The sequence below is a fragment of the Diceros bicornis genome, chromosome 5, assembly GCF_020826845.1.
Source record: "Diceros bicornis minor isolate mBicDic1 chromosome 5, mDicBic1.mat.cur, whole genome shotgun sequence".
In the NCBI taxonomy this organism is placed as follows: Eukaryota; Metazoa; Chordata; class Mammalia; order Perissodactyla; family Rhinocerotidae; genus Diceros; species Diceros bicornis.
The window spans coordinates 41033349-41047547 of NC_080744.1; the positions used below are offsets into that span (position 1 = coordinate 41033349).

General features: G+C 41.5%; 1 protein-coding gene across 2 annotated transcripts; it reads right to left on the reverse strand.

Annotated features, from left to right (window-relative positions):
• Positions 1-14088, reverse strand: CATSPER2 (cation channel sperm associated 2). Of its 2 annotated transcripts, XM_058541442.1 has the most exons (12): positions 13341-14088; positions 12662-12835; positions 12401-12469; positions 8552-8724; positions 7859-8014; positions 7456-7580; positions 5943-6121; positions 5630-5729; positions 5252-5308; positions 2353-2543; positions 1847-2014; positions 1-685 (listed from the first exon to the last, which is right to left on the reverse strand). In XM_058541442.1, exons 1-12 carry the CDS (start codon positions 13516-13518, stop codon positions 654-656), a joined length of 1602 nt encoding a protein of 533 aa, XP_058397425.1. In that variant the 5' UTR covers positions 13519-14088; the 3' UTR covers positions 1-653. The 2 variants fall into 2 exon arrangements, with proteins under 2 accessions (XP_058397425.1, XP_058397424.1); XM_058541441.1 differs by lacking the exon at positions 1-685 and having other exon boundaries at positions 954-2014.
• Positions 14089-14199: the final 111 nt, after the last annotated feature.

The following is a 14199-nucleotide window of genomic DNA, read 5'->3' on the forward strand; positions in this document are numbered from 1 at the left end:
ATGTTCTAAAAGGTGTTCCCGTTTTGATGAGAGAGAAACTCTGAGGTCCCTCCCAACACTAAATATTTATGGGACACTTACTGATTTGAACGCTTCTACAGAGTGGAATCATTGCCCTGAGCAATGGCAAGTAAATGGAATAAAGGGACTCTCTTTTGGCCCAGAAACAGGTGAAGATGATGCTTGATTAAAGTTAATGGTGTACAGATTAAGCAATATTCATAGAGTAGGCAATGGAAACAATAGTTCTTAATTAGTTACACTAATAGTTCCTGGAATCTCCTTCCTGAACTCCCTCCTACCCCCCACCACCAGAGTGGCCTGTATCCACCAGGGAGGGAAATAGTGAAATTAAGACTTTAATAGGAAGAAGACCTTGCAGGAAGGGTGGGGGCCATGGTGACAAAGTCAAGGAAAGAGTCAGACTCAGGAGCTGTGTAAAGGGTAGAAAGCCAAGGAGCACAGGCCCCATCGGCATCTGAACTAACTTTTTCGACTAACCTTATACCTTTCAGTATCCCCTATGTCCCAGAGACAGACCACTGAGCAATTATCAGCAGTATTTATTAGACATTTATACTTTGAATTCTCCATTTCCAACTATTCCCTTCATTATATTTTGCCAAAGATATTGAAGCCATCCATTGTCGGCTTTACTTGTCTTCAAAGTTCATCAGTGCCTGCACTGTTAAGAAACAGAATGTGAGGCTGGAGAGCTAAGAATATTCAGGACGCACAAATGTTTGGTGAAGATCCTGGTTTTCTGGGTTCTAGGTTCCCACACAAATCTTTACTTTAAATTAAGCCATACGAGTCTGTACTCTTTGCCAAAGATGAATTAATCAGGATTAAAGAAGCCACCTTGCGACCTTCTCCCTTTCACCTTGTTCTCCCCAGAGAACAAGTGGGAAGGCAGGGCTGAGGACAATCGGAAAGAGCAGGATTAACCTTAGGCAACATTTTGAAGTAAGAAGTCTGTTTTTGACATCCTGCGCTAAATTCCATGTTCCAACGTTATAAATTCCTCTTATTGCCCTCCTTTGCCCAAAACACACACATTCCTCTTCCCTAATTGTTATTTTCACATGGAGTTGATTTCAACTAGGTATGAGGAAGATATACTAATCCATATTAAATTGTAAAAAATGGCATCTAACTCTTCCAGTTTTTGTATTTTTAGAGGAAAATTTATGAATCCAAATTAATCTCCAAGTGGTGAAATTGCAAGTGAGAAATTTAGGGAAAATAATTTTGAGCAGGTAGTTCTCCACTTAAATCAAACTTTCTTATTTAAATCACATACTTCTCTCTGCCTAGGCTGACACTAGAAGGGGCTAAAAGGAAGAGAGGTCTATAACTCATAAACCTTTTTTGGGAGTTGGAGACAGTGGGCACTTATGGGCTTTCTGCTCACTGTTTAATCCCCACAGCTATCCAACTTGAGCCTGAGGCCCTACTGCTTAGGTCTGAAATGTCACCTTCAAAGAGAAGAAACATGTACAAAATGGGGTGGGCTGCCCAAATCGAGCAAGAGTCCACCTTGTCATAATTCCCAACAACTGGAATTGAACACTCTCCTCTTAGGAAATAAGCTCTCAGACCTCAGAGGATTTAGGTGTCTCCTACTGGAGAAGCAGAATTGACAGGTTCTCTCTAGGTTAGAAGAAATCAGGACATATGCCCAGAATGTGACATGCCAAACCAAGGATTTGCCTTTTTTAGCTGTGAGGTGGAAGTTCAGAGGCTGAGATGCCAAAATAGGTGACACCCTCCTCCTTCTCTCCAGTTATATATGCTATTCCAATGTACTTAACTCCTGGTCCCCATGATTGCCCTAAATCCATACCTGCAAACTCTTGTAACCGCTTACGCTCCTCCAGGTTATACTGAAGCTTTTCTAGCAACTCAAAATATCGGAAGAGTGAATCTCTAGGCCAAACAACACGTTCATCCTGATCCATTTCCATTAGCCCAGGCAGATTCTGGTGCACATGAGTCTCCCAGTCCAACTGACCTGGAGGGAGGAATGGTTCTTAAAAACATATCTAGATTCATGGAAGTTGGGTAAGAGCTGATAAATCCTACGGTATTGGGGGAAAAGCAGAGAGGGAAAAGGGTGCATCAGCAAGAGACCACTTTGTACGATAAGCAAAGACAGCCACAGGCATACTTAGGCAAAATTAAGCAGAAGCATAGGGGAACTGAAGAAGCACAAAGAAAGTAATTGAGACCAGAAAATCAGACTGGTGGAGAAACTTGGGAAGTAGATATAGTTGGAGAGCTCCTATTAAGATTAGGATGTCTCCTAGAAAAGAGGAGTCTGAATTCAAGCGGAAGAAACACTCTGCTTACCAAGAGAGTCAAAATATCTGGAGTCATAAGAAGAGGAAGAGTAGGAAGATGAAGATGAGGACTTTTTCATTTTTGACAAGGACTCTTTTGTTTTTGATGCAGATGCTCTTGAACCCTCTTCAGCTGCACTGTGTTGAGACTTTTCTTGAGAAGCTTCTAAGACCAAAGATTCCTCTGGTTGACTGGCATCTCTACAAGTGAAAAGGGAAATTTTATTGCTTCAAAAACATTTACAAGATGTGGCTAGTTCCTTCATTATTCTGGTCCTGGCCCTAGCCATCCCCTAAGGCTGGGACTTAAGGCAATGAGAGCCAAACTGCTTCCAAAATCTGAGCTTAAGCACTTCCAACCTCAATTATTCCATCTGGTATATCCCTATTAGTGCCCCTCACCAAATAGCTTCTGTGCTCAGTTTTACTCAGGTTTCCACACTCCATATCCCACCTTATTTGGCCAAGCTTTAGCTCTCTATTCCATGGCCCTATGCCTATTACATCACAACTATAGCCTTTGCCCCCTTGATTCCATCTCTTCATAGTACAGGGCTCCCAGGCTCAGCTCTTGGTCTTTTTATCTTTTCATCTTTTTTTTTTTTCTTTTTTGCGAGGGAGATCAGCCCTGAGCTAACATCCGTGCTAATCCTCCTCCTTTTGCTGAGGAAGACCGGCTCTGAGCTAACATCTATTGCCAATCCTCCTCCTTTTTTCCTTCCCCAAAGCCCCAGTAGATAGTTGTATGTCATAGTTGCACATCCTTCTAGTTGCTGTATGTGGGATGCGGCCTCAGCATGGCCAGAGAAGCGGTGCGTCGGTGCGCGCCCGGGATCCGAACCCGGGCCGCCAGTAGCGGAGCACGCGCACTTAACCGCTAAGCCACCAGGCCGGCCCTTGGTCTTTTTATCTTCTCCATCTATAGTCACTCCTTTGGTGATCTCATCTCCTGGGTCAAAATGCCTACTAAATGCAAATTTAAACCTCTAGTCCAGACCTCACTCCTCAATCCAGACTTGTATATACAACTTTTACTCACATATCACTGCTTGAATGTCTAATGGACACCTCAGATTCAACCAAAATTGCCCACCTAACCTCTTCCACCCACAGCCTTCCCTATCTCAGCTAATCCATCCTTCCAGTTTCTCAGGTCAAAACTTTGGAGTCATCCTTAACTCTTCTTTCAAATCTCACATCCAATCCATCAAGAAATCCTGTTGACTCTACCTTCAAAATATATCTTTTCTCACTGGTACCACTGGTAGCACTCTAGTCTGAGCTATCATCACCTCTTGCATGGATAGCAGCATAGCCTCCTAACTTGTCTCTCTGCTCCTTCCCTTGTTCTTCTACAGTCTATCATCAACACAGCAACCAGAGTAGTGCTTCTTAAAGGTAAGTCATTTCATGTCACTGCTCTGCTCTGCTTCCCATTTCACTCAGAGTCAAAGCCTAAGTCCCTACAATGGCCCTCACAGCCCTACAGGATCAGGTCCCCATTATCTCTGTGACCTCATCTCCTATGATTCTTCCCTCTGCTCCAGTCACAATGGCTTCCTTGCTGTTTCTCAAACACCGATCAGGCATGCTTCTGGCTTAGGACCTTTGTACTAGCTGTTCCCTCTGCTTATAACACTCTTCCCATAGATATCCACATAGTAATCCTCTCACCTCCTGCAAATCTTTGCTCAAATGTTACCTTTTCAATGAGACCACCCTAACTTGTTTAAAATTACAACCCATCTGCAACCTCCACCCTATATTCCAATCCCCCTTAACCTGTTTCACTTTTTTTTTTTTTTTGTGAGATCAGCCCTGTGCTAACGTCTGCCAATCCTCCTCTTTTATTTATTTATTTATTTTTTTGCTGAGGAAGACTGGTCCTGGGCTAACATCCGTGCCCATCTTCCTCCACTTTATATGGGACACCGCCACAGCATGGCTTGACAAGCAGTGCGACGGTGTGCACCCGGGATCCGAACCCGCGAGCACTAGGCCACCGCAGCGGAGCGCGTGCACCTAACCACTTGCGCCACCAGGCCAGCCCCTCACTTTTTATTTTTTCATGCTTATATTTTAACATATTAACTTACTTGTTTAATATGTTCATTGTTTATTGTCTCTTTCTCCCTACTAGTATGTAAGCTCCATGACAGTAGGCATTATTATTGCCTATTGTGTTCACTGATCTATCCCAAGCACCTAATAAGTATTCAATAATTATTTGTTGAATGGATAAATGAGTTTCTTGTTTCTCCTTCTGCTCTCTTGTCCACTGCTGAACACTTGGGGTCCAGAATAGCATCTGTTTCATAGGTCTTGTATTAGTTTCCTGTGGTTTCTGTAACAAATTACCCTAAACTTGCTAGCTTAAAACAACAGAAATTCATTCTCTCACAATTCTAGAAGCCAGAAGTCTGAAATCAAGGTGTTGGCAGGGCCATACTCCCTCTGCAAGCTCTAAGAAAGAAGGTTCCGTGTTTCTTCTAGCTTCTGGTAGTTGCCTGGCATCCACCAGCTTCCTTTGGCTTGTGATTGCATCAGTCCAATCTCTATCTCCATCTTCACACCTCCTTCTCCTATTCTCTATGTCTATGTCTTCTCCTCTTCTGTCTCTTACAAGCACTCTTGTCACTGGATGTAGAGCCCACCTGGATAATCCAGGATGATCATATCTCAAGATCCTCAACTTAATTGCATCTGCAAAGACCCTTTTTCCAAATAAGGTCATGTTCACAGGTTCCAGGAGGTTAGGACATGGACTTACATTTTTGGGGGCGACCATTCAATCCACTACAATAAACAGTTATTGAATGAATGCTCTCTCAAAGCCAATCTTCATCTTTAATTTTCTACCCTCTCCTCCTTCATATGCATCCCCTCCAGTTCACATATACACTACTAACCTGGCATCGGTTTTGCTAAGGCTTGACCTCAGTGCCTCAGGAGAAAGGTTTTGTCTCCTGCAAAGCAAAAAACACAAAAGAGTGAGGAGAGTTATACTGAAGCAGGAGTATAGTAAGGAAAAAAGAAAAGAAATCAGATCAGAAAGCGAAGAAAACTGAATGAGGAGAACAAATTGTAGTAAAGGGGTGAAAAAGAGCAGGGAAGCCCAGAGAGCGGATAAAGAATCAGGCAATAGTCTAGAGCTGGGGAATTCTAACCCTGGGGCAAATCTTCTGTCACAAAGGGAGAAATGGAGCCAAGACAAAGGAGCAGAAACAGGGAATGAGGTCAGGAAACCCTTGAGAACTAAAGTTGGGTTTGAAAGTGGGGAAGCAGACCTCTGGATAATCTGCCGCTTGAATATGTCGGCTTTGTGCTGAACCTCCAGATGTGTCATCTCCTCATTCAGCTCATTCCTGATATTCTGGAAGTTAGTAACTGCCCCAAAGGGCCATTAGGAGTTGAGACATGATGGTGACTAGACCTGGGGAGATGGCTTGGGTGGGGAGATACCAAGTGAAATATTCATTCCAGGACCCAAGCCTTCCTGCTACATCAGGTTCTCTCTATCCATAATCTACCAATTCTAGCTTTCATTCTAATTTCTCTCCAACCACCCCTCCCACCAGGTTTCACCTCTTTCATGCTTACCCATCATGGCTACTATGATATTTCGAAAGATAATGGAACCCAGTAGCAACCAAAGGATGACGTAGATGCTGCTGAAGGCACGGCTGACTTCAGGCACTTTCCAGGTATCCTGAAGCAGTGCATACCAATGATCCATGGTGAAGAGAATGAACACTGTCACTAGGGAATTCAGCAGGTCCCTAAAGAAAAAGGAGGTGTGTGTATAGATAGAACAGAGATCTCAACCTCTTAGAAACAGTATCATTCTTACTCTTAAAGCAACATAAGAGCATTTCTTTGTATTTTCCTCTGACTTGAGCTCCTTTTCTACCATAGCCAATTTTTCAGCTAATCATTCTTCAGTTTGAGTTGTTTTATTAGGTTTTCCTTTATCATGAATAATCTATGAATATCTCTCACTATTCCATTAGTACCTGGGGCATAGTAGGTACTCAATAGGTACTGACTGAATTTCTAAAAATTGAATGAATCACTAACTACGTATCATTTTTTGTAAGTTCATTCTCCACTGTGCTATGGACTTCACCTAAGAGAAGATCACTCACAAATTTAGCAAACATCATTCCTATTTAGTGACATATGTGATAGATGACATAAACATGTGATCCCAAATAATGAATAACGAATATATCACAAAAGGTCTCAGGAAGGTATCTAAATTCTCCTTCTTTCATTCTTAATCCTCCATATACAATTTATTGAAAACATTAGGGCCTGAATAGGATGAACTACAGGACTTTCCTAACTCAATACTCTTAAAAAACTACCTGTTAGTCTAAGAGAGACCTGACAGGTGCTGACAAGATTAGATTCTAATTCATAAATAACATTATCTCCTCTAAATCCAAAATGACTTTCTTCTAGTAATCAGTTCTCTAGAAAGATCTTATCAGGATTTTACTTTTGAACAGGTATAGGTATGTGCATGTGTAATCCCCACACCGAGAGATTGGGGCAAAACCAGTGACCATGTCTGAGAGTCACAGTAACATTTATTGATCACTTACAATGTGTTAAGTACTGTGCTAGGTGCTTAAATGCTCTACCTCATTCACTTCTATACTCTTATGAGGCAGTACTACTATTATTTCCATTTTTCAAAAGAGGAAACTGAAATGAGGCATAGATATGAGGGCTTAACCACTGGCATATACTACTATTCAAAGATGGTTGGGAGCTCTTCTCTACTTGCTAGATGGGATGCTGCCCGATTCATGAATCATTTAATAAAGCCAAGTCTATCTTCAAAAAAATAAATAAAATAAAGATGGTTGATGAAGGTGTGTTTGAATTTGTGAAAGCCAGACCAAACTTGGAACTGACTGCCCTATCCTCAAAATTAGAGCTAATACCACTCACTACTCCGTTGCTTTCTCTTTCCCTCTCCTTACTGTGTTCTATTCCTGTTTCTTATAATAGACTACACTTTTTGCATTACTATACTTTGGACTAGCTTCCCAGTCTTTTGTCCCAATACTCTCCCCGCACCCAGGCTTCCCCCAGGCCTGCTTACGAGAAGAACATGTGGTACTCCAGGTCCTGGCGAGTTGAACGGGTGTAATCCTCAAAGAAGTAGACACCAGCCACAGCAAAAATGTAGAAGAAGATGAGCAGCAACATCAAGAGGAAGGTCATGCTCTAGAGGCCATGACCTTGAGTCAGAGCTGGGCCAGACCAGGCTGATTTCCTCCTACAGCCCAGTCAAGCCCACCCTGGCAACCCTCCACCAAACCCTCACTTCCAGTCTGATCCCAGGCATCTCTAGACTACAGCAGCTTATCCCCAGCCCTTTTTCATCCAATAACATTTCACAGAATCTTTCATTGCCTTCTTTGAAGGCACCTAAACTTGTTTCAGGTTAAATCCCCATGTTCATCCACCTTGCCCACCTGGTTTAGCTGCAACAGTCAAATCACCTTGAGGGCCCTGACCAGGGCCAAAATAATGACTCGAATTTGACGGAATCGCGCAAAGAGTTTGAGAGACCTTAGCACCCGGCAGATCCTCAGCAACTGGAGCCATACAGACTGGCCTGTTACCCCTACCAGCACCACAACCTCAGGAAGCAGGGACTGTGGGAAACACAGATTATGAGTAAAATATCCCCAAAAGCACCCATGCACAGTTGCCCCTTCTTTACCTCATCTTCTTCATAGTTCCTTGGACATTATCCCTTGAATAGCATTCTCTGGGGATTGTTTTCTATTCAGTCTTTCTATACTAAATTACTTAAACTCTGTACTTCAACTTGCTCAGACATAAAAAGGGGATAAATATAGTGCTTATCTCATTGGGTTGTTGTGGTGCTCAAATAAGAAAACACATGTAAAACACTTAGAACAGTACCTGGCACTTAGTAATGCTTAGTAACTGGTAGATGTTATTGCTGGGGTTAATGTTGTGGTTAGATTCTGCCCTGCTGCTAATACCAACCACTCCTGCAATGACTGACTTTTAGTTTTAGGGAAAAAAATCAAAATAAGGAAGTTAGGTACATTTTTATTTTTGGTTCTTCCTGTGATCTAATTATCTTAATTTTTCTTGTCATTTTGATTCACTAGGCACATTCCCCAGCCCACTAAACTAATCCTCAGGCTATCTATGCTTACCAATATGGTGACAAAAAAGTCAAAGACATTCCAGGCATTCTTCCAGAAGAGGAAAAAGCTGGATAGCCACATAAGAAGGATCTCCAAGATGAAAATAAGCAAGATGAACCAAGCTGCCACCTCCAGAGTCAGCTTCAGTGGCCACAGTTTGGTATTTGAGGATTCAAGCAATTCTGTGAGAGTAGAACAAAGACTGAATAAAGGATAGGAAGTGGGAAAATGAATGATAGAGAATGATCAGAAACGTATAAACCACAGTTGTGCCCACTGCTATTCCATTTTTCTTTGAGTTTCTCTTCTTAACACTGTTGTTGCTTCAGCCTGTGAAATACAGGAGAGGACAGAATTGAACACGAAAAATAGCTACGACTCATCTCCTGCTGGTATCAGTATGTCTAATAGCTGCAAGTCACTGCCTTCCCACTCTGGGGTCACACAGCCACCAAGGGATTGCTCTCTTAACTACCACCAACCCTGTATGCTGTACTGTTACCCCAGTCCCAAACTTCACAAAGAAGCAACAGACCTTGAGAACAGAATGAAAATGTAGGGCCATGGTATCTAATGTGCTTTATAAGAAATGTAGAAACAAGAAGCCAGATTCATGGGGCATATTGAGTTACCAACCAAGAAATTATTTGGTTCTTTATTTGTTAGCTTTTAAAACTTTCCCTTTCTTCTCTGCCTAAAATTGATTTTGTTCAGCAAACCAATTTGAATCCTAAATTTCCTCTCTAGAACCCTATTATTTGCAATTGCTATTTCTTAACTCATTGCCTTCATCTTTCAACCCTCTTCGTCTCTTTTATACATTTAATAGATTTAGATCGTGCTGCAGAAAAAAACTGAGATGAAAATAGGCTTAAAAGCTAAATAATAATTTAACATGTTTCCCTTTGAAACAGAACAATCTAAGAGTCTCCAAATGCACTATGACTGACATGTTTATCAGTTAATAAGATCAGAAGACCATTCTCAATCACCTTGAGCAATACAAACCGCTGTGTAGATTTTGACACTTACACAGTTTTAAATTGTTATTGTTTTTAGTAATATTTTGGCCAACTACATCCATAACAAAGTAAGGAACCCTGATGTTGAAACATAACTTCATGAAGAACGTAAAAATAGTTCTGCAAGTTTATCTCAAAATGATCTTCATCAGATTCTATAAATTGCATTCAGCTGATCAAAAATATTATATTGCACATCAAGATATGTCTAGAACCTCAAAAATATAATATATAATGTTATACTCAGTTTTTTGTTGGAAATAAGGACTATTCACACTTGCAATGTGTTATTTTTAGAGAAAGGCTTGCAAATGAGCCAAATCTTCCTTTTCTCTCTCTCATCATTTAGAAACAAAATATGAAAGTGATAAAAAATAAGCCCATTGACGTTTAAAGTGCAAAGCAGAATTACCAATATTATTGCGAAAATAGGCTTTTTCTATTTTTTATGCCCTAACACATAATTAAATTTCCATCTACACTTTAACATATAAAACATGTATTTAACATGTAATACATAATGTTGTAAACCTGAAACTAATATGTCAATTATATCTCAATTTTTCAAAAGGAACAAAATAATTTAATTAAATTAAAAAAATTTAATACAGAAAATAAATATATTTGATCCCCAAACCAATATATAATGTCATTTAAAAATTCATTTGTAGACAAATCATATATTTTCTTCAAAAATAGCATGAATCACTTATAAAATGGCAAAAGTAAAACTTTGCTCATATAGTATGATTATTAAAATTATATAATAAACACTAAAATACACTATTTAATAATATGCTAGTCTGAAATATTATTTTTACTTTAACTTGCTTTTTTATATCACATAAAAATAATGAAATGATTAAAACTCCTAAGGAGGTTTTCAAGATTATACACATATTACTGGCAAGCAAAATCACAATACAAAAAAGACTGGGGAGCTTCGATCTAAAGAAGTTTGTTAATTACTATTTTTTTCCCTATGTATAACAACATTCTTTGTGATCTGGAAAAATTGTGTTTTAAAAGCCTAAACAAAGTCTTACTGTTTATCACATAAATTAGTTTGTTCAAAGAAATCTGTTAGTCACAAATTATTTCCCTTTGCAAAATCCCTCCTGCCTTTCTACCGAGAGAATGTACTTAATAAGACACAATTTTTATGAACTTGCCAGGTAATTTCCACTTGGGCAATCCATCTATCCTCTGGCACAGTGATCATGTTTCATGTTTGGCTGTTTTACCAAACAGAATGGTTAGTGCTATGCTGTTTTGATTTGTCCATTAGAGCCAGGGAATCCTGTACATTTACCGCTATTTACTTTATTCCAAAGCTTACGACTATATCCCTAACCTCACAAGGCAAATACATGCCAGTTATTATACAAGTAATAGGAAATGTGGGTGACTCAGTTTAAAACTCTCTCCTCCATGGGGAGGAAATAAAACACTTCAAAATGTATAGTAGGGCCAGCCCCGTGGCTTAGCGGTTGGGTGCACTGGCTCCGCTGCTGGCGGCCCAGGTTCGGATCCCGGGCACGCACCAACGCACCGCTTCTCCGGTCATGCTAAGGTCGCGTCTCACATACAGCAACTAGAAGGATGTGCAACTATGATATACAACTATCTGCTGGGGCTTTGCGGAAAGAAAAAAAAGAGGAGGATTGGCAATAGATGTTAGCTCAGAGTCGGTCTTCCTCAGCAAAAAGAGGAGGATTAGCATGGATGTTAGCTCAGGGCTGATCTTTCTCACAAAAAAATAAAGAAAGAAAGAAAGAAAGAAAGAAGAAAATTAAAAAAAAAAAAAATGTATAGTATACTTGGGGCCGGCCCCGTGGCTTAGCGGTTAAGTGCGCTCGCTCCACTACTGGCGGCCTGGGTTGGGATCCCAGGCGTGCACCGACGCACCACTTGTCCAGCCATGCTGAGGCAGTGTCCCACATACAGCAACTAGCAGGATGTGCAACTATGACATACAACTATCTACTGGGGCTTTGGGGAAAAAAAGGAGGAGGATTGGCAATAGATGTTAGCTCAGAGCCAGTCTTCCTCAGCGAAAAGAGGAGGATTGGCATGGATGTTAGCTCAGGGCTGATCTTCCTCACACACACAAAAAAATGTATAGTATACTGTAGTGGGTCAATTACATGAACTATTGTGTATTTAATTATCTTTGACCTGAGTGCATTAAAAGACTATTTTAAAGTGAGAAAATTCCCTAAAACAGTGAGGATGAAACAAGGAAGTGAGTACTTCTACTGCCCTTCATCACTTCTGACCAGTCAGTTTGAGATGATAATCAAATGAGCTCACAGATTCTCCAGACATTCTTTTGTTTCTAACGCATTTCATACAATTTATGATTTCTTTTAGAGTCATTTACTCTTTAAGTCATTTTTTGGCTCATCTAATGTCTTAGTTGTACCTAACTTTACATACTTTGTGAGCTTTCTTATTCCTACTTAAATAATCTTTCTCAACACACTTGTAAAAATGTAATGTTGGATCACTCACTAATAGGCACCAATATCTCTAATAGAAAAGATTCATTTAAACAAATATTAGACTAAACCGACACAAGAAATATAACTGGTCTTCCCATCTCCAGTTCCTTGTGAATCTATTACACCTTACTTTTAAGTGTCTAGACCACCTTATATCTATTACATTCTCGAGAGCCCTCCAAATGTTTCTAGGTCTTAGCAGTTGCAAAAATCCTGCTCCAGGAGACTTAATATAATTGTCCCTATCACAATTCAAATAAATTCAAAAACGATCAATTTAAAGGAAAAATGAGTCCCACTCGCCTCCTCTTTCATTCACTGTCAGTTCTCACCTATTTCAACCATCAGTACAATCGTATTCAAGAAGATGAGGAAGATGATGAAGTTTGTGAAGAGAGGACCTATCTTCTCTTAAGGAAATGTACAGAGAGGAGTTCTTTCTGATTTGTGCAGGTGAAATAATATGGGTAAGAACAGAACCAGTGAGAATAAGAAAATGGAGTTTGGAAAGGGAAAAATAAGTCACTAGGTAGATGATGAGACAAGAAAGACAGGAGATCCATGGGATAAAAATGACTGGCATGAAAGGATACACTCAAGGACCCATCCAGCCCACAAAGAAAGAGGTGGCCTCTGACTGCAGCGCACTCGAAGGCTGCTCATCATCCTCTGGCCATGTGTAATCCGTTCTACACGACGAGGCTTTATGGAGAAGCGCACAAGCTGGTGTTGATCTCCCAACATAAGTTTCTTCTGACGGGAAGGATCTACACCAAAAACAAAAAAGGGATAGTGGATAAATATAAAGAGAAGTCTCTGGGGGATATGAAGAGTAGGTAGGACTGGGGGCAGGGATACTGGTTACATAATGGGCCGCCTAGTGCAGGGACTCGCCTTGCTGCTACGTCTCACAGCAACTAATAACAGTCTGGAGTAAGAGCTAATACATTGCTTATGACCAACACTGTCCATGCCCAAGAATAAAGGCAACAGGTTCAGCCCTCAAAGTTTTAGTGTCTTTGGTAGAAACTTCCAAGTCAGCCAGGGCTAGTAGTTATCCTAGGCCTAAAAGTGAGTGACATGGGTTCTATCTCCCAGATTCAAAGTTTTATTAATAAAGCCTTTGATTTACCAAGTTTGGTGTAACCTCCAAACTAGCAACCAAGGCAATCTCCCCTGAATTTTCCACCCTTAAAATTGTCTGCTTTCTACTCTTTGGAGAGTGTGGAGAGGACTCTTAAATTTATCCTAGTGAAGAAACAGGTTGCTGACCAAGTATCTCCCGGATAGTGTGCCGTGGCACAGCTTGGCTCAAGCCTTGCAGATGCTCGATGAGAGAAAAAGTATCAATGAGACGTGAACGAATGGCATCAGCTCGGGGCAGTTGCATGTGTCCTGCTTGGTGATAAGTGGCCATGTCTGTTAAGAAAATGGAAGAATCAAGTGTCATTTCCTTCTTGGAGCTGCACCAAGGATCAGAGGTTTTCTTCCCCTCCTCCTACTCTCTTTGCCCTTAAGACAAACACATTATACCAAGACTCAAGGTTTTTTTAAACAAAAGGAGATAAGAGTCGTAAGAGAGATACTGCACAGTTGATTAAGTGGCCAGGCACCTTCACTTATGTGGCAGTATTTCCAATTAAAAGCAGCAGCCACAAGAGGAGGAGACCTGGGGCTGGACAAAGAGGAACTCGGGCACCCCCCCGGACCTGAGCGAATCAGGCAACGCAGTGAGGCGGTCGTGGGAGGGCTTAGGGCGGCTGCCGAAAGAAAAACCAAGTTAAGAGGAATTGGACAAAATGCAACAGCCGGACATTTTGAAAACGTGTCCAGTCCCAAGTGTCCACCTAAACGCTCCCTCGGGTTTCAGCTCCTCCTCTCAATTCCCACTTCCGGCCCTCCCCTCAGCCCAGGCTCTCTTCCGCCCACTCAGCCCTGACTTCACTCCTCCGCCTCCGGCTCTGGCGCCCCCTGTGTTCGGCTCTCCCCACGCACGACGAGCTCAGGGTGTGCTCCCAACCTCGCAGCGCCCCATTTCCAGCTCCGCCCCGCCCCGCCCGCTGCCCGGGTTCGACTCACCCCGGCCCAGCCCCAACCCCTGGCCCAGGACCCTCCCAACCGCGCTCGCCGC